Here is a 21660-nt window from a genome sequence, read left to right on the forward strand (position 1 = left end):
TAGGTATTCATCCTTTCTGGTGGCTGAGTAATATTCAATTGTGTGTGTGTATGTGTGTGTGTGTGTGTGTGTGTGTGTGTGTGTATATATATATACACATATGTATATATATATATACACATATGTGTGTATATATATATATACACATATGTATATACCACATCTTTTTTTTTAATTTTTATTTATTTATGATAGTCACACAGAGAGAGAGAGAGGCAGAGACACAGGCAGAGGGAGAAGCAGGCTCCATGCACCGGGAGCCCGACGTGGGATTTGATCCCGGGTCTCCAGGATCGCGCCCTGGGCCAAAGGCAGGCGCCAAACCGCTGTGCCACCCAGGGATCCCTATATACCACATCTTCTTTATCCATTCATCTGTTGAGGGACATCGTGGCTTCTTCCACAGTCGGGCATTGCTGCTATGAATACTGGGGTGCAGGCATCCCATCATATCACTACATCTGTATCTTTGGAGTAAATAGTAGTACAATTGCTGGGTCATAGGGTAGCTCTATTTTTAACTTCTTAAGGAACCCGCACACAGTTTTCCAGAGTGGCTGTACCACTTTGCATTCCCACCAACAGTTAAGACGGTTCCCCTTTCTCCACATCCTCACCAACGTTTGTTGTTTCCTGTCTTGTTAATTGTAGCCATTCTCACCAGTGTAAAGTAGTATCTCATTGTGGTTTTGATTTGTATTTCCCTGATGGCAAGTGATGTGGAGCACTTTTTCATGTGCTTGTTGACCATGTGTAGATCTTCTTTAGAGAAGTGCCTATTCATGTCTTCAGCCCATTTCATGACTAGATTGTTTCTTGGGTGTTGAATTTGATAAGTTCTTTATAGACCCGGGATACTAGCCCGTTATCTGATATGTCATTTTTATTTTTATTTTTTTTTGATATGTCATTTTTAAATATCTCCTCCCATCTCCCATTCCACAGATTGCCTTTTAGTTTTGTTGACTGTTTCCTTTGCTGTGCAAAAGCTCTTTATCTTGATGAAGTCCCAATATTTCATTTTTGCTTTTGTTTCCCTTACTTCACAGATGTATCTTACGAAGTCATTGCTGTGGCCAGGTTTAAAAATGTTGTTACCTGTGTTCTCCTCTAGGATTTTGATGGATTCTTGTCTCACATTTAGATCTTTCATTTTGAGTTTATCTTTGTGTATGGTGTAAGAGAATGGTCTAGTTTCATTCTTCTGCACGTAGCTGTCCAATTCTCCAAGAACCATTTATTGAAGAGACTCTCTTTTTTCCATTGGATATTCTTTCTTACTTTGTCAAAGATTAGTTGACCATAGAGTTGAGGGTCCATTTCTGGATTTTCCATTCTGTTCCAATGATCTATGTGTCTTTTTTTGTACCAGTATCATATTATCTTGATGATCATAGCTTTGTAATAAAGCTTGAAGCCAGAGGTGATGCCTCTAGCTTTGGTTTTCTTTTTCAACATTCCTCTGGCTATTCAGGATCTTTTCTGGTTCCATACAAATCTTAAGATTATTTGTTCCAACTCTGTGAAGAAAGTTCATGGTATTTTGATAGGGATTGCATTGAATCTGTAAATTGCTCTGGGGGGCATAGGCTTTCACAAAATTAATTCTTCCAATCCATGAGCATGGAATGCTTTTCTATCTCTTTGTGTCTTCCTCAATTTCTTTCAGAAGTGTTCTGTAGTTTTTAGAGTATAGATCTTTTACCTTTTTGGTTAGGTTTATTCCTAGGTATCTCATGGTTTGCGGTGCAATTGTAAATGGGATTGACTCCTTAATTTCTGTTTCTTCAGTCTCATTCTTAGTGTAGAAAAACAAAACTGATTTATGTGCATTGATTTTGTATCCTGCCATGTTGCTAAATTGCTATATGAGTTCTAGCAATTTTGGGGTGGAGTCTTTTGGGTTTTCTATATACAGTATCATGTCATCTGCAAAGAGGGAGCGTTTGACTTCTTTGACAATTTGAATGCCTTTTATTTCTTTTTGTTGTCTGATTGCTGAGGCTAGGACTTCTAGTACTATATTGAACAAGAGTTGTGAGAGTGGATATCCCTAAGATCATTACTTTCAAGATCAGGAGACATAGTTGACTACCTAATACATAAAAACAAACAGAGAGAGTTGAGAAAAATGAGGAGACAGAGGAATATGTTCCAAATAAAGAACAAAACAAAATCAGAGTAAAAAAATCTAAATGAAATAGAGATAAACAATATGCCTGATAAAGAGTTCAAAGTAATGATCATAAAGACACTGGACTTGAGGAAAGAGTAGATGGACTCTATGAGTAACTCAGCAAAGACACAGAAATATAAAAAATACCAGCAATGGTGAAGAATTCAATAACTGAAATGAAAAAAAATACACATAGAGGGAAACAATAGCAGATTAAAGAATACAGAAGAATGGATCAGCAATCTAGAATACAAGGTAATGGAAAGCAACCAAGCTGAACAGTAAAAGGAAAAAAAAGAATAATGATAAATGAGAATAGGTTAAGGGAACTCTGTAACATAATTAAGCATAATAACATTCACTTTATAGGATCCCAGAAGGAGAAGAAAGAGAAGGGGACAGAAAGCTTATTTAAAGAAATAATACCGAACATTTCCTAATCTGAAGAAGGAAACAGACATGCAGATTCAGGAATCACAGAGAACCCTAACAAGATTAACCTAAGGAGGTCCATACCAAAACACATAATAATCAAAATGGCAAAGAGTAATGATAAAGAGAGTTTTAAAATTATTGAAAGGAAACAATTACATACAAGGGAAACCCCATAAGGTTGTCAACTGATTTTTCAGGAAAAACTTTGCAGATTACAAGAGAGCGTCAGGGAATATTCAAAGTGCTGAAAAGAAAAAACCTACAAGGATACTCTATCCAGCAAGGTTGTCATTTAAAATTGAAGGAAAGAGGGATCCCTGGGTGGCACAGCGGTTTGGCGCCTGCCTTTGGCCCAGGGCGCGATCCTGGAGACCCGGGATCGAATCCCACGTCGGGCTCCCGGTGCACGGAGCCTGCTTCTCCCTCTGCCTGTGTCTCTGCCTCATTCTCTCTCTCTCTCTGTGACTATCACAAATAAATAAAAATTAAAAAAAAAAAATTAAAATTGAAGGAAAGATAAAGAGTTTTCCAGACAAACAAAACAAAAATATATTACCACTAAACCCGCCTTACAAGGAATGTTAAAGTGGGTCATTTAAGTGGAAAGAAAAGGCCATACTAAAAGTACAAAAATTATAAAAGGAAAAAATTTCACAGGTAAAAACAAACATATTGTAAAGGTAGTAGATTATTATGGATAAAGCCACTAGAGAGGTTAGAATACAAAAGTAATCAAATCAATTGTATCTACAAAATTAGTCAAGGGATACAAAAAATAAAAACATGTAAACTATTGCATCATATACATAAAACATGGAGGAAAGAGTAAAAATTTAGTGCCTTTAGAAAGTGTTTAAGGGCAGCCCATGTGGCTCAGCAGTTTAGTGCTGCCTTTAGCCCAGGGCCTGATCCTGGAGACCCAGGATCTAGTCCCACATCAGGCTCCCTGCATAGAGCCTGCTTCTCCCTCTGCCTGTGCCTGTGCCTCTCTCTCTATCTCTCTCTGTCTCTCATGAATAAATAAATAAAATCTTTTTAAAAAAAAAAAGTGTTCAAACTTAAGTGACCATCAGTTTACATAGAATGTTAAATATGAACCCAGTGGTAACCACAAATCAGACACGTATAATAGATACACAAAACTAGAGAAAGAAATCCAAATATAACACTAACGAAAGCCATCAAACCACAGGGGAAGAGAGTAAGTGAAGAACAAAGAAAGAGAGAAGCCTGACAAAAACAACCAGAAAACAATACACAAAATGCCAATAAGTACATATGCATCAATGATTATTTTCAATGTAAATGGATTAAATGCTCCAATCAAAAGATGCAGGATGACTGAATGGATAAAATGAAGACCTATCTATATACTGCTTAGAAAAGACTTCCTTCAGACTGAGAGATACATACAGACTAAATAAAAGTAAAATGTAAGGAAAAAAATATTCCATGCAAATGCAAGCCAACAACAACAAAAACCACAGTAGGTATGCTTATATCAGATGAAACAGACTTTAAAACAAAGACTGTAACAAGAGACAAAGAAGGGCATCATATAATAATAAAGGGATAAATCCAAAAAGAGGGTATAACAATTGTCAATATCTATGCATCCAATATAACAGCACCTAAATATATAAAGCAAATCTTAACAGACAAATAAAAGTAGTAGATCAAATATAGTAATATATCCAATCAGGAATTATTATCCAAAATATATAAAGAACTTATAGAACTCAACACCACAGCAAACAATCCTATTGAAAATGGGCAGAGAACCTAAACAGACATAATAATGGCATAATAATTTTATCCTACCAGGTCCCACTCCTTCACTAAAAGAACTAAGGAAGGTTTTGCTTGTTACAGATTTGCATTTAGGAAGCACTCCCTGCGTACCATGTGGGGAAAGGGTCAGAGGGAGCAAGGACACTTTCAAGGAGACCCTTGGGGGTTGGGGGTTCATAAGCCTGGGGAAGGATAACAGAAGTCTGGAGGAGGTTTGGCAGCAAGAGGGTTGAAAAGAAACAAGTGCAAACGTGTGAGGTGTAAACATAAATACATAAAACCCCCAAACTGCTTATGAATTGAGTGATACTTTTAAGTGTTTGTGTTTATTATGCCTGCATCCTTGCACATTGGAAAAAATAGTCAAATGCTTTGTGGTATTTTGAGTCCTCTGAGCTGCAGCTGCCAAGATGGGATTTTTATTAGGGGGAGGCACCCCTGGAGTTTTATTAGGGGGAAGGCCTGAGGAGGGCCAGGTGCCTGGGGGAGCTGTGATCTGCAGTGCAAGTATGGCCCTGGGGGGGGTGGGAGGGGAGGAAAGAGTTCCAGTAGCTTCCCCACCATTTAGCAGGGTTCTAGGGCTCATTCCTCAAATAGCAGTTGCCCTTTTAAGTTGCAGCTTTTTTTTCTGTGCCTCAGGGCAGAAATATCTGTTCCTGAGCTCTCAGGGCCATCCCTCCCAATTGCAGCTGGTAGTGTGAAGGGTGGGGGTTCCCTTCCTGACCACTTCTCCAACTGTCTTTCTGTTCTCTATGTGGTCTCTCTCTCTTGCTGTGCAGAAGACATTCAGCCAGCCCTCGGTTCTTTAGGAGCAATTTCTCTATAAACAGATACAGATTTTTGCATTCTGTGGAAGAGGTGAGTTGAGGATCTTCCTACGTCTCCATCTTGGACCAGAACACAAAAGGGGTCCTTAAAAAAAAAAGAAAGAAAAAAGAAATTGCTTGGAAAAACCTGTTTTGAACTCCTTAAAATCATGACATGAAGGCCAAACTCGGGCTTTTCCACATTATTTCTCCCCAAAGAACGTGCTCAAGTGTGTGATTTGAATGAAAGATTTGGGCAATGAGAAAATCACAATATGAAATGGAAACATATTCTGTTTCCGAATTCTGTTTCTTCAAATACCGGTTCTTGATTTAAGCAATAAGCGTTCCTCAAGAGGAAAATTCAGAGAAAAGGATTGTCTGTATCTTTTGTACTCTAGCCAAGGTTTGGGGAAGAAAATGGAAATGGACCCAGAAATGCAAACCTGAAATGAGCAGTTTCCTCTGGGATAAATTGTTTGGAGAGAAAGCTCTAGATGGGACAGGCTTCCTTACCTGAACTGATGGCCTACATGGTGCCTCAAGAGGAGATGGAAATTTGGATTTGAATATCAAATATCCTACAGTTTAACAATTTAATTTTTACACAATATTGTTCAGGCCAAACTCTTTAGCCAAAATTTGCATCCTTTGTGTTATTAGCTCTTCTCCCTTTGCTCCCAATTATGCTTTTACCACTCACTTTGTTTCAGGGCCTGCTCAACTCCAGACTTCTTGGGTTCTGGCTCCTGCTCTAAATGCTACGTGTGCCTTTGACCTTAATGAAAATTTTCTCCAAAAATAAGAGGTGAAGTAGGTTATCAAGTTTTCCAGCTCTTGATCCTCCTATGCCCAGACCTCCAATGCTACCACTGGACCTCTAGCCCAGGCCCCAAGGACAAGTAGACAGGGCTTTGTGCCAGCAGGAAGTGACAGCTTCCAGAATACCCCAGGGCCTTTGTACAAGCATAACTTATTATCTTGCTGGCAGAAAAGTGAGGTAAATAAGAACTTAGAGGACCAACAAAAACTGAAGGCTGTCAAGACTAAAGCAAGCTCAGACATCATGGAGCCTTGGCCCAAACTTGACGCCAAAAAGGGAGTGCTGAGGTCACACCCTAGATATCTTGGTTGGCATCACAAAGCTCCCAAAAGAGCCAGTGGTTTAGATTCTTCCCTTCACTCTGGGCCAGAAGTTCTCCATTCCAAGGAGGAAGTACAGCAGAAAGGAGGAGGGGACCTCAGAGCAGAACCAACTCCTGGACTCTGATTTATGGGCACGACTGCTAGACTTGGGCATGTGACAATAGATCACTGTTCTTGTATTTGCTGACGCAGCTTTGAAGCCTCATCCCCACCTCCAGGCTCTTAGCCAGGGCTCAGTATGGAAGAGACAAAGTAATAATAATGGGGACTGATTGTGGAGGAATATGTCAGTGAGTGTGACAGTCACACTTACTGTTTTGGGGGGGGTTGAACTGCAAAAAATGGAATATCAAAAGTAGCAGTTGTCAGAATTCTTTTCCCTAATCCCCACGTACTCCTGCAAAGTTTTATAATAAATGTCAATTACCCAGTAGGAGAGGAGAGAGTCCAGAGCCATCACCAGACATCTGGCTTTGGAAGCACCTTTGCCAAAGAGAACACAACCTGTGCAACTGAATCTGAGCAGCCTTCATTCTTGGTGGTCTTGAGTGTCCTTGCACCCAAAGACAGGAATAAATTCACTATCTTACTGTATGGTTTATTTATATTGTTGCAGAAACATTTTGACTACGACTTTCTAGATATCCCTCTTTTACGACCAACAGTCCCACTGAAATGTGAAATATACCTAAAATTAACAAAGGTAATATCTCATCCCACCTCTCTGATTTCATTTAGGCTTGAAGAAGGGGGGTGACATCATACAGAGGACAAAGGAAAGGAGCAGAGAGACCTGGGTTTGCTCCCAGCTCTATGCCTGCAACGTCACTCATTTGTGACCTGAAGTGCAGCCACAACAGTTGTCACAGTCTTAGACAGAGTTGTCTTTTTTTTTTTTTTTAAGATTTTATTTATTTATTCATGAGATACATTGAGAGAAGCGGAAACATAGGCAGAGGGAGAAGCAGGCTCCCTATGGGGAGCCTGATGTGGGACTCAATCCCAGGACCCTGGAGATCACACCCTGAGCCGAAGGCAGATGGTCCACTGCTGAGCCACCCAGATGTCCCCAGAGTTGTCTTTTGAATGCTGGAGTAGAATCAGGTCCTCTCCAATGGCCCTGGCAACCCTGACACTACTGCTGAACTCAAGCTGACCTCTGAGAAAGACTCATGGGACTTACCTTCAAGTTTTCATTCCTCTAATGATATGTGGATGACAAGGGGCTGAAGTGTGGGGAAGATACCTTGGAAATTTCCCCATAGAGACATCAAAGGAAAGAGTCCAGAGTCTTTTTGCCCCATTTCTGCCTACTATTCCTTATTTCTCAGGATAAGAAATACAGTTTTTGAGAATATCTTCCAAAATAGTGTGGCGTTCTCCTTCTCCTCTACCCCTGGAGGTTCCACTGGGTAAGAAAGTTCTGAAGAGATGTGGGAATCTGGTCAAGCACTCCCTTGGGCAGCACTCACCAGAAGGAGGATCCAAGAGTTTGCTGACAGCCAGCTGGGGGTCCATTTTGAAGCATCTGCAGATACTCTAGAGAAATTGTGCTTTTACAATGAGGAAAAGCTGCACATTTACAAAAACATACATTTCCTGACCCATTGCAGACACCACAGTCCCTTCTCACCAGTCATTCTTCAAAAATGTGAAGTATACCATGACAGCAATAGTGCTTCCATTTAAACTTCTGAGGCAGTATTTTCAAGATCCTTGGAAGCTAAATTGACAACCACAGTCAGCCTATGACTTCTTTTAATAAAATTAATGGTTATGTTGCTGTTTCATATCTATTTCTGAGTAGCAATTCACCCCGAAACTTAGTGCTTGAAACAATGACGTATTATTTCTCATGGTTCTGTGGGTTGATGGGAAGGTTTTTCTGTTCGGGTCATCTGGGCTCACTCATTTTTGCTGCATTCTCTGGAAGGAGTCCCTGACTCCTTCCCTAATGTCTGGCAGTTGGCCCTGGCTGTTGACTGGGGGCCTTGGTTCTCTTCTGAGAGGCCTCTTATCTTCTAGTAGTCTAGACTGGTTTCCTTACCTGGTGGTTTCAGGGCAGCACTTCAAGGGAACAAAGTAGAAGCCACAGGCTTCTTATAGCTTAACCTCAGAATAATGTGACACTATTTCTGTCACATCCATTGGTCAAAGTAAGATGTCCAGATCAGAGTTAGGTGGTGGGGAAATAGACTATCTCTTGATGGGAGGCACAGCAAAGTCAACGAGGTGTGTGCAGGAATTGGAGGGCTGGCTGCTGTTCTCTTCACCTCCACCTACCACGGATAACTTTTAAAGTGATTTTTAAAACTAAAACATGAGACACCTGGATGGCTCAGTAGTTGAGCATCTGCCTTTGGCTCAGGGGTCTGGGGATTGAGTCCCTCATTGGGCTCCCTGCAAGGAGCCTGCTTCTCCCTCTGCCTGTGTCTTTGCCTCTCTCTCTGTATGTCTCTCATGAATAAATAAATAAAATCTTAAAACAATAAAAGTAAAACATTATAACTATAATGTTAGTTATAACATTATAACTAACTATGGGAAAGTGGAATGCATCAATAATTATAAATAAGGAAATAAAAATCACCCTTAATCCCACCACTCCTAGAGAACGATTGCTAATACCATCACTTCATGTATGCCCAGCATTTTTTTATATCAGGTAAAAAAAACACAGACTTGTTTTGTTCCCTGATTTTTATAATCCAACAGTATGTCCTAAACATTTTCTCATACTGTACCTAATATCTCTTAATCAATGTGGCATAATTTATTTACATATTTTGTATATTTTTACTGACATAAGTAATCATGTAGTGAACTTTTTCATATAAATCTTTGTGCATATCTCTGATTTTTTCCGTAAGGTTAAGTTCGTAGAGTTGTTGAGTCAAAAGATATGTATTTTAAAACTTTGAGATATTTTGCTGAATGACCTCCCATAAAAAATTTAAGATTATTTTATGTTCTCAGCAGAGGAATATAAGGAATCCCCATTTTCCCTTTTTCTTTAACCCTGGTGAATCTGAGAGATAAAACTGATATTCGTAGCTATATCGATTTGTAGATCATTGTCAATGATGTTGAACATTTTTCCCATTTTTATCAGCCACTTGTTTTCTCTCACCAACTCAGTGGACTGCCTGTCTCTCCCTCTGGAAATATCAAGAAGAAAAAATGGAGGAGAAGGAGTTTTAAGGAAAGACCTTTCTTTAATTATCATTATATTGGTCTCTTTCTCCTACAGACAAGTAGTTTACTGTAAATGTGAGTGCTTAAATGTGAAAAAAAATAACTATGTCTCACGAGTCAAAGAGTCCAAGTCCTGTGGGTGAGGGAAAGAAAGGGAGAGAAGGAAGGAAGGAAGAGGAGAGAGGCGGGGGGAAACAGAAGAAAGGGGAAAAAAGTTATATGCTCAAGAGCAGGTAGAGGAGAGGTGGAGAAAGAAAGCTAGAATTGATTTTATGAGCAGAGATAGATCAGGGAGGTTTAGAAAATGACTATTGGCTGGATTTTGGTGTAGAGCCGAATGAGGAGAACATGCGGTATAAGAGCCAGGGAGATTGGGCAATCCATTACTTGAAATAGTGCGCTACTGCATTTGGGGTATGCCAGGGTTGACCCTTTCACACCAAAACTCAGCGATTGTCCTTAAAAAATTAACAGAAATATCCTCATGGCATATACCATGAATAGCATGGTATATTTCAACAGCATGAGAAACTCTAGCTTGGCTCTCAAGTTGAAGCAAGATAGAAGCAGATAGAAAGGTAGGATAAATTCTTAGGCCAACATTCATCCACTCATTCATTCAACCAGCCAACCAACCACCACTAACATGTGCCGTGTGCCAAATACTGTGGGGGTGCTGGAGCCATAGAGCAGCATTGAGAAATGATTCATGCTCCCAAGCAACTTAAAATCTAGTAAAGCATCAGATTTTAGGGAAGAGAAACATGTAGGCGGGGTCTGATGTCCACCATTATGATGTTCATCATAATTACTGATGTCTAATTATTCAAACTCTGAACCTCTGGTGTATCCACTATTCTCTTCTCTGGACCCTCTTCTTTCATTATTCCCTCCCCAGTGTCCCTTTCTGCAATCATCTCCACCCAGGATCTCTATCTCTCACCTCCACTTTTATCCACGCCCAACAGTTGAGTCTGTTAGCCTAACTTTACCACAACTGACTTTACAACAAACACCAAGAACATACTATTGTCTATTAGACATTTCCAGCAACGAAAGGACCTGGACAGTCCAAATACTGATCCTTCGGACAAATAAATTCACTGAGCCACTCAGGGATACACTTTTTGGATACACTGGAATGCAAATTTTCTTCTTATAACCGACTTGCTCCTGATTGGAAGCTTGATGAGTGAAGAGGTTTTATGGTTTCACAGGCTAATTGAAAGCATCAACTCATCAAGTTTTATAGAACCATTTTTTTTCTCAGCTTGATAATACAGAACTGTGCAGTCTTAATCAGGTGCCTCTGTAACCCTTGACCAATTCCAAGATCATTTTTGAGGGATGTATTGCCCTATCTCCAAACAAATCTGTGACTAATCTTTATTCGGAGTGGGTCAGTCTCTCAATATTTTTTTTAAGTTTTTACTTAAATTCCAGTTAGTAACACAGTGAAATATTAGTTTCAAGTGTGTACAATTTAGTGATTCAACACTTACATACAAACCCAGTGCTCATCACAAGTTCACTCCTTAATCTCTATCACCTATTTAACCCATCTCCCGCTCTGCCTCCCCTCTGGTAACCATCAGTTTGTTCTCTATAGTTAGGAGTCTGTTTCTTGGTTTGCCTCTCCCTCTCTTTTTTCCCCTGTGCTCATGTTTTTCCAAATTCCACATGTAAGTGAAATCATATGGTATTTGTCTTTCTCTGACTTATTTCACTTAGTGTTACACTCTCCAGCTCCATCCTTGTTACTGCAAATGGCGAGGTTTCATTCCTTTTTATGGCTGAATAATATTCCTCTGTGTGTGTGTGTGTGTGTGTGTGTGTGTGTATGTGTACACATACCATATCTGAATTCATTTATCTGTCGATGGACACTTAGGCTGCTTCCATAATTTGGCTGTTGTAGATAATTATTCAACCCTTGGGATGCATGGATCCCTTTGAATTAGTGTTTTGGCATTCTTTGGGTAAATACCTAACAGTACAATTGCTGGATTGTAGGGTTGTTCTCTTTTGAACTTTTTGAGGAACCTCCATACTATTTTACAGAGCCAGCCTCTCAATTTTCATCTGCATTTCAGTTTTGTTTGTTTGTTTAGTAGGTTCCACGCCCACCATGGAGCCTAACGCTGGGCTTGAACTCACGACCCTGAGATCAAGACCTGAGATCAAACATTGGACACTCAACCAACTGAGCCACCCAAACACCCCTGCATTTCAGTTTTTACATCCAATATCAACCTGACTGGTTTTTCATGTACTATCTAAAGTATATGAATCCACAAGGTGAAATAACACCATTTCCATGCCTCATAAGAGAGCTCTCCACCTCTAGCCAAAACCAGCTAGAGACTTGTGTTTGAGAGACCTGCAAACTTCCTGTGGCTATTGGTTTTTCTGGTTTTCTACTATTTTTTTTCAGATGCACCATGAGTTTTTAAAAATTAAACACACTCAAGTGCAATTTATAAACTGTAAACACGCACAGATAGATTTACTATAAAACAGATAAACCTAGAAATGTTAAAGAATGAGAAAAAATTAATAAAAAGAGAAGCTCTATTGTTTCCTTCTTTTAATACATGGATTATTTTGTGCATGTCTACACTCCACATGGAAAACCTCTGCTCCCATGTCCAAGGGAAGTCATAGGGAAAGAGTGCTGTGCCTTAGCTCAGCCTCCTAGATGACCCTGTCAACCCTTGCACCATCTTTCCTGCCTTTACTTTTCTTAATTGCCCAGTTACGTTTACTGAGATTTTAAGTTCCACTTTTTCAGCCTCTGCTCTATGCTATCAAATTTTCAAACTCTATTTACATACTAAAAAATAAAATAATATAAAATGAAAAGTAATCAGTGGAGAATTGGATGGCAGAGGAGATAAAAATTGTAAAAAAAAAAAAAAAAACAAAAACAAAAAAAAACCTTGCCTCCACATTTGAGTCATCAGGAAAAGAGTGTTCTCTTAAGAAGAGGATAGCTCCAAGGAGAGAAGAATGTTAAGATTCCACTTAGTTTATCTACAAATTTTGGAGGGACAAAAACCTTTCTTCTTTGTGTAGGAGCTACTGAATATTTTCAAGGAAGCTGAAGTGGAAGCTCTAACAAGCAGTAGTTCATCCCTGGCAACATCTTAATAGCATAAGCAGTGACTGCCAAGGGCAGAGAGGAAGGCAAGAAGCAGGGAGCATTGTCTACAGAGAATATAAAGGCAAGAATAAATCTGAGTAGGGGATCCCTGGGTGGCTCAGCAGTTTAGTGTCTGCCTTTGACCCAAGGTGTGATCCGGGGGTCCAGGGATCAAGTCCTGCATCAGGCTCCCTCCATGGAGCCTGCTTCTCCCTCTGCCTCTCTCTCTCTCTCTCTGTGTGTGTGTGTGTGTATGTGTGTGCGTGTCTCATGAATAAATAAATAAAATCTTAAAAAAATAAATCTGAGTAAAAGTCTATTCAATTTTTATTAACACCATACACAGGAAATTCTAAATAATGTCAATGGTGATATACTCCCACAAAACATTGTGTGTTAGTCTAAAAAATTGCTGTGATTACTGTTGAGTTTTAATAATATTTATGCAAGCTTAAAATTAGTGCATTTTATTTTCTTATTCTTTAATAAGCAGTGTATTCCTCATGGAAGTTAATTCAGAGAATTTCCAGTTATATGAGTAGCCTTACATATTCAGCCTCAGCTATTAACCTTCATTTTTTTTTAAATCAAAATATAGTTGATGCACAATGTTACATTAGTTTCAGGTGATTTTACAAGTCTGTATGTTATACTATATTCGCAGGTGTAGCTACCCTCTGTCACCATACAACGTTTTGTTTCTCTTGCTGTTGACTATATTCCCCGTGCTGTATTTTTGTTCCTGTGACTTATTCATCCCATTGTTGGAAACCTGCATCTCCTTCTCTTCTTCACCATTTTTCTCATCCTTGCCTTCCCCTCTCCTCTAGCAACCATCTGTTTTCTGTATTTATGGGTCTATTTCTGCCTTTTGTTTATTCATTGGTTGATTCATTTTTTTTAGCTTTTTTTTTAGATTCTACATGTAAGCAAAATCATATGATATTTGTCTTTTTCTGACTTGACTTGTTTCAATTAGCATTATACCCTCTAGATCCATCCATGTTGTCACAAATGGCAAGATATCATCCTTTTTTATGGCCAAGTAATATTCCATAATATATATATATAATATATACATACATATTTATTTATACATATATATATACACACATATTACACACACATACACCCCACATCTTCCTTATCCATTCATTTATTGAGGGATGCTTGGCCTGTGTCCATATTTTGTCTACTGTAAATAATCCTTCAATAAGCATAGGGATGCATATATCTTTTCAAATTAGTATTTTTATTGCCTTTGGGTAAATATACAATAGTGGAATTACTGGATTTTACAGTATTTCTATTTTTAATTTTTTGAGGCACCTCCACAGTGGCTGTCCCAATTTAACATTTCCACCAGCAGTACACAAGGATTCCCTTTTCTTTACCTCCTTGCCAACACTTATTATTTCTTGTTTTTTTGAGTCTAACCATTCTGACAGGTGTGAGATGATTTTTCATTGTGGTTTTGACTTACATTTACCTGGAGATTACTGATGTTGAGCATCTTTTCATGGGTCTATTGGCCATCAGCGTTCCTGTGGAAAATGTCTTTTCAGATCCTCTGCCTATGTTTTTTTGAATTACTTGTTTTTTTTGGATATATCAGATGTATCATTTGCAAAGATCTTCTCCTATTAAGTAGGTTGCCTTTTTGTTTTGTTCTCCTTCACTGTGTAAAAGCTTTTTATTTTGATGTAGTCCCAATAATTTATTTTTGCCTTTGTTTCTCTTGCCTAAAGAGACATGTCTAGAAAAATGTTGCTAAAGCCAATGTCAAAAAGATTACTGCCTATGTTTTCTTCTAGAAGTTTCATGATTTCAGGTCTCACTCTAGCCCATTTGAGTTTGTTTTCATGTATGGTGTTAGAAAGTGGTTCAGTTTCATTCTTTTACATGTAGTTGTCCAGTTTTCCCAACACCATTTATTAAAGAGACTTTTTCATTTTATATTCTTGCCTCCTATGTCATAAATAAATTGAGCAGATAAGCATAGGTTTATTTCTGGGCTCTCTATTGTGACCTATTGACCTATGCATCTATTTTTATGTCAGTACCATAGTGTTTTGATTATTATAGCTTTGTAGTATATTTGAAATCTAGAATTGTGCTACTTCCAGTTCTTCTTCCTCAATATTGCTTTGGCTATTCAGGGTCTTTTGTGGTTCTATACAAATTTTAGTATTATTCTAGTTCTACAAAAAAAAAACTGTTGGTATTTTAACGGGGACTGCATTGAATCTGTAGGTTGCTTTGGGTAGTATGGACGTTTTGACAATATTAATTCATGATCCTGGAATATCTTTCCATTTGTGTTGTTCTCAATTAACTTCATCAATGTTTTATGCTTTTCAGGTTGTAGGTCTTTCACCTCCTTGGTTAAATGTATTGCTAGGTATTTTATTCTTTTTGTTGCAGTTATAAATAGAATTGTTTTCCTGATTTCTCTTTCTGCTACTTGTTACTAGTATATAGAAATGCAACTGATTTCTGTGTGTTAATTTTGTGTCTCGCAACTTAACTGAATTTATTTATTGCTTCTAAGTTTTCTGGTGGAGTCTTCAGAGTTTTCTGTGTATAGTATCATGTCAACTGCTAATAGTAACAGTTTAGCTTCTTCCTTACCAATTTGGATGCTTTTTACTTTGAGTGTGTGTGTGTACGAGTGTGTGTGTGTACGACTGCTATGGCTAGGACTTCCAGTATTATGTTGAATAAAAGTGGTGAGGATGGACATCCTTGTCTTGTTTCTGGTCTTAGAGGGGAAGTCCTCAGTCTTTCAACATTAAGTATGTTAGGTGTGGGTTTGTCAAATATGGCCTTTGTTATATTGAGTTATCTTCACTCTAAATTCACCTTGTTGAGAATTCTTATCATGAATGGATATTGTACTTTGTCAGATGCTTTTTCTGCATAAATGATCATATGGTTTTTATCCTTTCTCTTGTTAATGTGGTGTATCATGTTGGTTTGTGAATACTGAACCAACTGTGTATCCTTGGAGTAAGTCCCACTTGATTATGATGAATTATTTTTTAATGTATTGCTGAATGTGGTTTGCTAAGATTTTATTGAGGATTTTTTTTTGCATCTATGTTTATCAGGATATTGGCCTGTGGTTTCCTTTTTTCTGTAATGTCTTTATCTGGTTTTGGTATAAGAGTCATGCTGACCTCATAGAATGTGTTTGGAAGCCTTCCTTCCTCTTCTATCTTTTGGAATGTTTTGAGGAAAATAGGAATTTGCCTGTGAAGCCATCTGGCCCTGCACTTTTGTTTGTTGTGATTAATGACTCAATTCAATTTCATTAGCAGTTATCAATGTAATCAAATTTTCTATTTCTTCCTAATTCAGTTTTAAAAGATTGCATGTTTCTAGGAATTTATCCATTTTTTTCCTAGGCAGTTCAATTTATGGGCATATAATTTTTCTTAGTACTCTCTCATTATCCTTTGTATTTCTGTGATATCAGTTGTTACTTCTCCTCTTTCATTTCTGATTTTATTTATTTAGGTCCCCTCTCTCCTTTTTTTTTTAATGAGTATGGCTAAAGGCTAAGCCATGTCATGTATTTTTTCAAAGAACCAGCTCCTTAAAAAAATATTTATGTATTTATTTGAGAGAGAGAACATGAGGGTGAGGGGCAGAGGGAAAGGGAGAAGCAGACACTCTGCTGAGTGGGGAACCCAGCACAGGGCTTAGTCTCATGACCCATGAGATCACAACCTGAGCCAAAACTAAGAGTCAGAGGCTTAACCAACTGAGCCACCCAAGTGCCCTTCAAAGGGTTTTAATGTCATTAACCTCTTCTATTTTTTAATCTCTATTTCATTTATTTCTATTCTATCTTTATTATTGTCTTCCATTTACTAACCTTGGGGTTTGTGATATGACTTCATTTCAATTTTTTAAAAGATTTTATTTATTTATTCATGAGGGACGCACAGAGAGAGGCAGAGACACAGGCAGAGGGAGAAGCAGGCTCCGTGTAGGGAGCCCGATGTGGGACTCAATGCCTCAACCAGGATCACACCCTGAGCTGAAGGCAGACACTCAACTGCTGAGCCACTCAGGTGTCTCTCATTTCAATTTTTAAAGTAAGTTCATAACACTTCAGAAACATTCAAGTTTGTTTTTGTGTCTACAACTCCTATCCTGCTATGTATTCCTGCAGTTAAACAGTTTAATCTAAGTAAGAAATGATAGCCCAGTGAGTAAAAGGATAATTAACAGTATTTAAATTACACCAATTTGGTCACTCTATATGATTATGTAGGGTTTAATTGTGCTTAAAATTTTAAACTCAAAGAGTGCACAAGCTATATTTTTTTGTTTGGTTAAGTGCAAATTTTAATTCACACAAAAATATTATGCTGAATTTAATCAATAGCTTTCAAATTGACATTTGTTCTTTTAAAGTTTTGTTTGTTTTAAAACTAGAGAATGAATCAAGAAATGATTATTACTGACCATTACATAACTATCGCCGGAACTAATTTTATTATGCGAAGGAGAGGAGTCTTAGGGTGATCCCCTCTGGGTGTCACGTACACCAGGCATGCTGCTGACCACAAGTGTTGCCCAGAGGCTATGGTCACTCGTCCTGTCGTCCAGGCTCATTATAACCGAGCATACTCTCTTGTGATCCTGTTCTCTTCTCTGTCCCTGCCATTCTCAACAAACCCACTGGTCAATGCAGCGGAAATCATATCTTAATTCAACATTCCTTTGGTCATACACTTCCTTGACTTTCTTGACTCCCTTAAAAAAGTGTTCACTTCTTTTATTAAATTATCTATTCTATTATATTCATCTGTATATTGGTTACTCTCAAATTTATATCTCTGACTCTCACCTTTCCCGTGAACCCCAGACTTGTACCTGACTCCTATGCCATGGCTCCACCTGGATGTCTGATAGGCATATTAAATTGACCATGATCAGGACGCCTGGGTGGCTCAGTGGTTGAACATCTGCCTTCAGCTCAGGGCATGATCCCACATCTGGGGATCAAATCCTACATCAGGCTCCCCACAGGGAACCTGTTTCTCCCTCTGCCTATGTCTCTGCCTCTCTCTGTGTGTCTCTCATGAATAAATAAAATCTTTTTAAAAATAAAATAAATTGACCATGATCAAATAGAATTTATGTTTTTGCCATATCTGTGCTGCCCCAGAGGTTCCCCTTTCAGCAAATGGCATCATGCTTCAACATGTCATTTAGAATATAACCTTGATCTTTCATTACTGTTTCTTCTATACCTCATACCCACTGCATCAGTAATCCCTAAGAGGCTCAATCTTCTATATATAACCCAAATCTACCCAGTGCTCACTCCGTCCCTTACTACCATCTGAGAACCAGAACTGTACAAAAGCTTGCTGCTTGGTTTCCTTGCTTACCTGTTTTCCTCCAGTCTCTTCCATAGCAGTGGTCTTAGTAAGCTTTATAAAACATAAATGATCTTATATAAATATATAAGTCATATCACTCCCCTGAGCAAACTGCTCCAGTAATTTCTGATCAAATTTACGATACAATCCCGAGCACTTATGTTGGTTTACAAGTGCTGTGTAACCAACTTGGCCCCAGTTATGTTTTTGACCACTTTCCTTACTTCTCTTTCCTTTACTCATTTCTCTCTCCTCAGCCACACTGCCTTTGTGTGGCTCTTTATACTTGCCTTGCCCCTTAGCCTGAAACATTTGTGCCAGATTTTTCTATGGGTTACCCTACACATCTACAGGTTATTATTTATAAATTTTTTTCCTGAGATGTCTTCCCTGAACACACTGCATGATATACAACAAACATGGAAGTACATTCAATTGCCTTGCCTTCATTTCTTTTCCTTCAGGGCATTTTTCAATGCCTGATGTATTATATATTTATCTTCTGCCTTTGAGTGTAACCTCAAGAGGGCAAAAGCATTGCCTATACTGCCCACTGCTGAGTCACCTGAGGTGTAATTTATATAGAAAACTCAATAGGCATTGAATTAATAAATAGGAAAATGGATCCAACTTTTATACCAAACCCAAGTCTACGCTCTTTCCTGATCTTTATCACTCTTTTGTTTCCTCAGTTCTTATCAGGGCATTAAGGAGGCATCCCTGTCTTTTTGCTGGTATAGCTGAGCCCCATTTGCAAAGATTCCTGAGAGAGATATGTCAAAGGAATAGCTAGTTCTCAGAGGGCATCTTTAGGGAAAGGGGCAGTGAGGCTGGCCACAGCAGCAGCAGAGCCAAGCTTCCCCACCTGTCTGCCTCCAACACTGGTCATCCAACAGCCATTTTCTGCTTCTTCATCTTGCTTTTGAATCATGGGATTCAACCCTGGTGACCATGTGCCCCTCCTAGGGAATAAATCACAAATGAGCCCAATGGTCTTCTATAAGGGACTATAGAGATCTACTCAATTTGTCAGCCCCACTAGAAAGGGAGGTCATGCGACCCAGAACTGAACAATGAAATACAAGGGGAAATCTGCTTGAGTTTCTAGGGAAGAATCTTGCTTCCAAAATGAAAAGGCAAAGCCTTCAAAGAAAATGGCCTTACTCTAGTCCTTTCTTCCTGCTCAGGATCTTGGCGGGGGATGTCATGATGCCTGCCACCTTGGGACTATGAAGAAAGAAGATCAAGAATAAAAATCCAGTGAACTGAGGATGGTAGGGAAAAAAAGGGAAGAGATCAAGCTAATAATGACCGTCTTAAAGCTCCAACAAGAACCTTGCAATCAAATGCTAATGCTTCTGGTTAAGTAAATATTAAACTTCCCTGTTTGTAAACCAGTGATAATCTGGTTTTCTGTTACTTTCCCACAGATGGGACTAGCCAGAGGCAATAGAATGATGTCTAAACAGATGATATAGGGTCATCTAAAGTCACCTCTTCCTGATGAAAGATCAAACACAAGGCCTATTAATATGCGGCAGTTAACAGAAGGCTTAGGTGCTGGCCTTATCCAGTTACTGAGAAGAAAGGAGAGGGAGGAACAGAAACGCAGGAGGACTCCCCTTGGCAGAGAACCAGGGGAAAGGCAGCTGCTGCTTGTCATGGACCCACTGAAGTTTATCATAGTTGTGTGTCACACCCCGAGCAAGCATTTCTTGGAAAATATACTTGGGAGTGTATTTGAATGTTGTGTTTGCTTGTGTGTTGAGAGGTTGGTGCAGGTCAATGCCACAGGGTATAAAATATCCTTTCCTACCAGTCTTTGCAGGCCTTTTCTGATCTTCTCGGTGAGTGAATTTGCTCGGCAGCCAGCCTTCCTGATTCTTCAAACCACTTGGGAGAGATCCAGGCTCTTCTACACTGACACCCAAGTTACTCCATATGTTCTCTCTTGAAACTCTCCCCGAGCTCTTTTTCCTTCCTTTTGGACAATAGTGGAGGTCAAAGATGTCAGCTTTCTATCTTTCCTTCCAGGCCCAGGACACTGCCATTCTACAGGATGAAGACCACTTGTTGCTTCCTTCTCCTCATCCTCCTCCAGCTGATGATCCCAGGGACTGCTCCGTGTTCCTTGGACTTCATTCTGGATACAAAGATAAAGGAAACCCTCAGTGGCTTAGGTAATTGACTGGGGGTGGAGAGTGGAAGAGAACCCCTAATCATGCCTCTTACTCCTAAACCTAATTTCTCTATTCCTTCACCAAATACCCAACCTCTATGAAGTCCAGTCAAGCTTAATTTTCCTGCCCAGGGATCTACTCCCATATCGTTTTTGGATTCCTGACTAAAACTTCAGATTTCCCTGGTAATAGTACCTGATGACTTTGGTGATGAGGAGAATAGTTATAACTTATGAACACTTATTGTAAACAAATTATGCAAAGCTTTACATAGATTACTTCACTTGACTTTCACTTTATGAAGTAAGTACAACTATTACTTCTATTTTACAAATGAGGAAACTCAATGATAAAAGCTAGTAAGGACACAGTGACACTTCTGAGGTAAAAGGAGTTGTGGAAGGGGATGATGGGAGACAGATATCATGGGCAATACCCTTTCTTCTCTTCTATTTAGAGTTACATCCTTCCCCAACACGAAGGTTGTCATGTGTCAGTGTCAAGAATTCAGGCAGACTGTCCTCCTGCCCTGCAGGTGAGTAACTCCATGAGGAGGAATGGTGGGAAAGGTGCCCTGTATCCTCCCCTGACCATCCCCCAGCATCTATACTTTCCCCCTGTCTCATGTTTGTATTACCATGGGGCAGAGTCGTAATCCTGATTCCCAGAGATCTCTTGCCCATTCTCATTCCCTTAACAGTGCTACTGAGGGCTCTTGAGTTTCGGCCTCTTCCCCCTCCCACCTTCCTTTCATGACCTCACACACCAGCCCTCCTTCCCTCAGTTGTCCTGTTACGATCTGTCACCTCCCATTCCCCCCATCATTCACCTCCCTTTCCTGATCTATTCCCTTGTTTGGGTGGGGAGGGCCAGCATTGAGGTAAATATATCATGAATCTGAGCAAAGAATTGCTCAGGCCCCTCACTTTCACGGGTCTCTTCCATGGCCCTACACCTAAATTTGTTTTAGTCATTTTTGTATTTTTTTTTCTCTTAAAGGGGGCTCTCAAAATTGAATGAGCTCATAGCCCCCACAAAACTTAGATCTACCACTAGGCTACGCAGAAATGAACAATGATAGGAGGACACCTCCCTCTTCTTAAAATCCAAGGGTCTATGTCTCATGTGCCCATGCAGGGATGATTGTCACTGGCTGTGCCTGTGGCTATGGCTGTGGTTCCTGGGATATCCAGGGCGAAACTACATGCCACTGCCAGTGCAGCACTATCGACTGGACCACCGCTCGCTGCTGCCACCTGACCTGAGGGGGAGGAGGAGGAGAACCCAATGGTGTGACCATGACTGTAATGAAACCATACACCTGCCTCAAACTGTCCCTTTCATTTGTCACAACCTGCCTCTTGGGTAATAAAGACAATTTTTATATCTC

The 21660-nt window shown here is 39.4% G+C and overlaps 1 protein-coding gene across 2 annotated transcripts; it reads left to right on the top strand.

Annotated features, from left to right (window-relative positions):
* The first annotated feature begins 19607 nt into the window (after positions 1 to 19607).
* Positions 19608 to 21660, top strand: RETNLB (resistin like beta). 2 transcript variants are annotated; one of them, XM_072811711.1, is made up of 4 exons: positions 19608 to 19861; positions 20125 to 20270; positions 20728 to 20805; positions 21408 to 21660. In XM_072811711.1, the coding sequence occupies exons 1-4, from the start codon at positions 19623 to 19625 to the stop codon at positions 21533 to 21535; spliced, it is 591 nt and encodes a 196-aa protein (XP_072667812.1). In that variant the 5' UTR covers positions 19608 to 19622; the 3' UTR covers positions 21536 to 21660. The 2 variants fall into 2 exon arrangements, with proteins under 2 accessions (XP_072667812.1, XP_072667813.1); XM_072811712.1 differs by having other exon boundaries at positions 19802 to 19937.

Source organism: Canis lupus, chromosome 35, assembly GCF_048164855.1.
Source record: "Canis lupus baileyi chromosome 35, mCanLup2.hap1, whole genome shotgun sequence".
Lineage (NCBI taxonomy): Eukaryota > Metazoa > Chordata > Mammalia > Carnivora > Canidae > Canis > Canis lupus.

Bases quoted from the DNA above. Each gene is read 5' to 3' on its own strand.
- RETNLB (XM_072811711.1), top strand. From the start codon at position 19,623: ATGCGGCAGTTAACAGAAGGCTTAGGTGCTGGCCTTATCCAGTTACTG. The intron at 19,862-20,124 runs GTTGGTGCAGGT...CTTTCCTTCCAG, and splicing joins GTTTGCTTGTGTGTTGAGAG to GCCCAGGACACTGCCATTCT. The intron at 20,271-20,727 runs GTAATTGACTGG...TCTTCTATTTAG, and splicing joins GGAAACCCTCAGTGGCTTAG to AGTTACATCCTTCCCCAACA.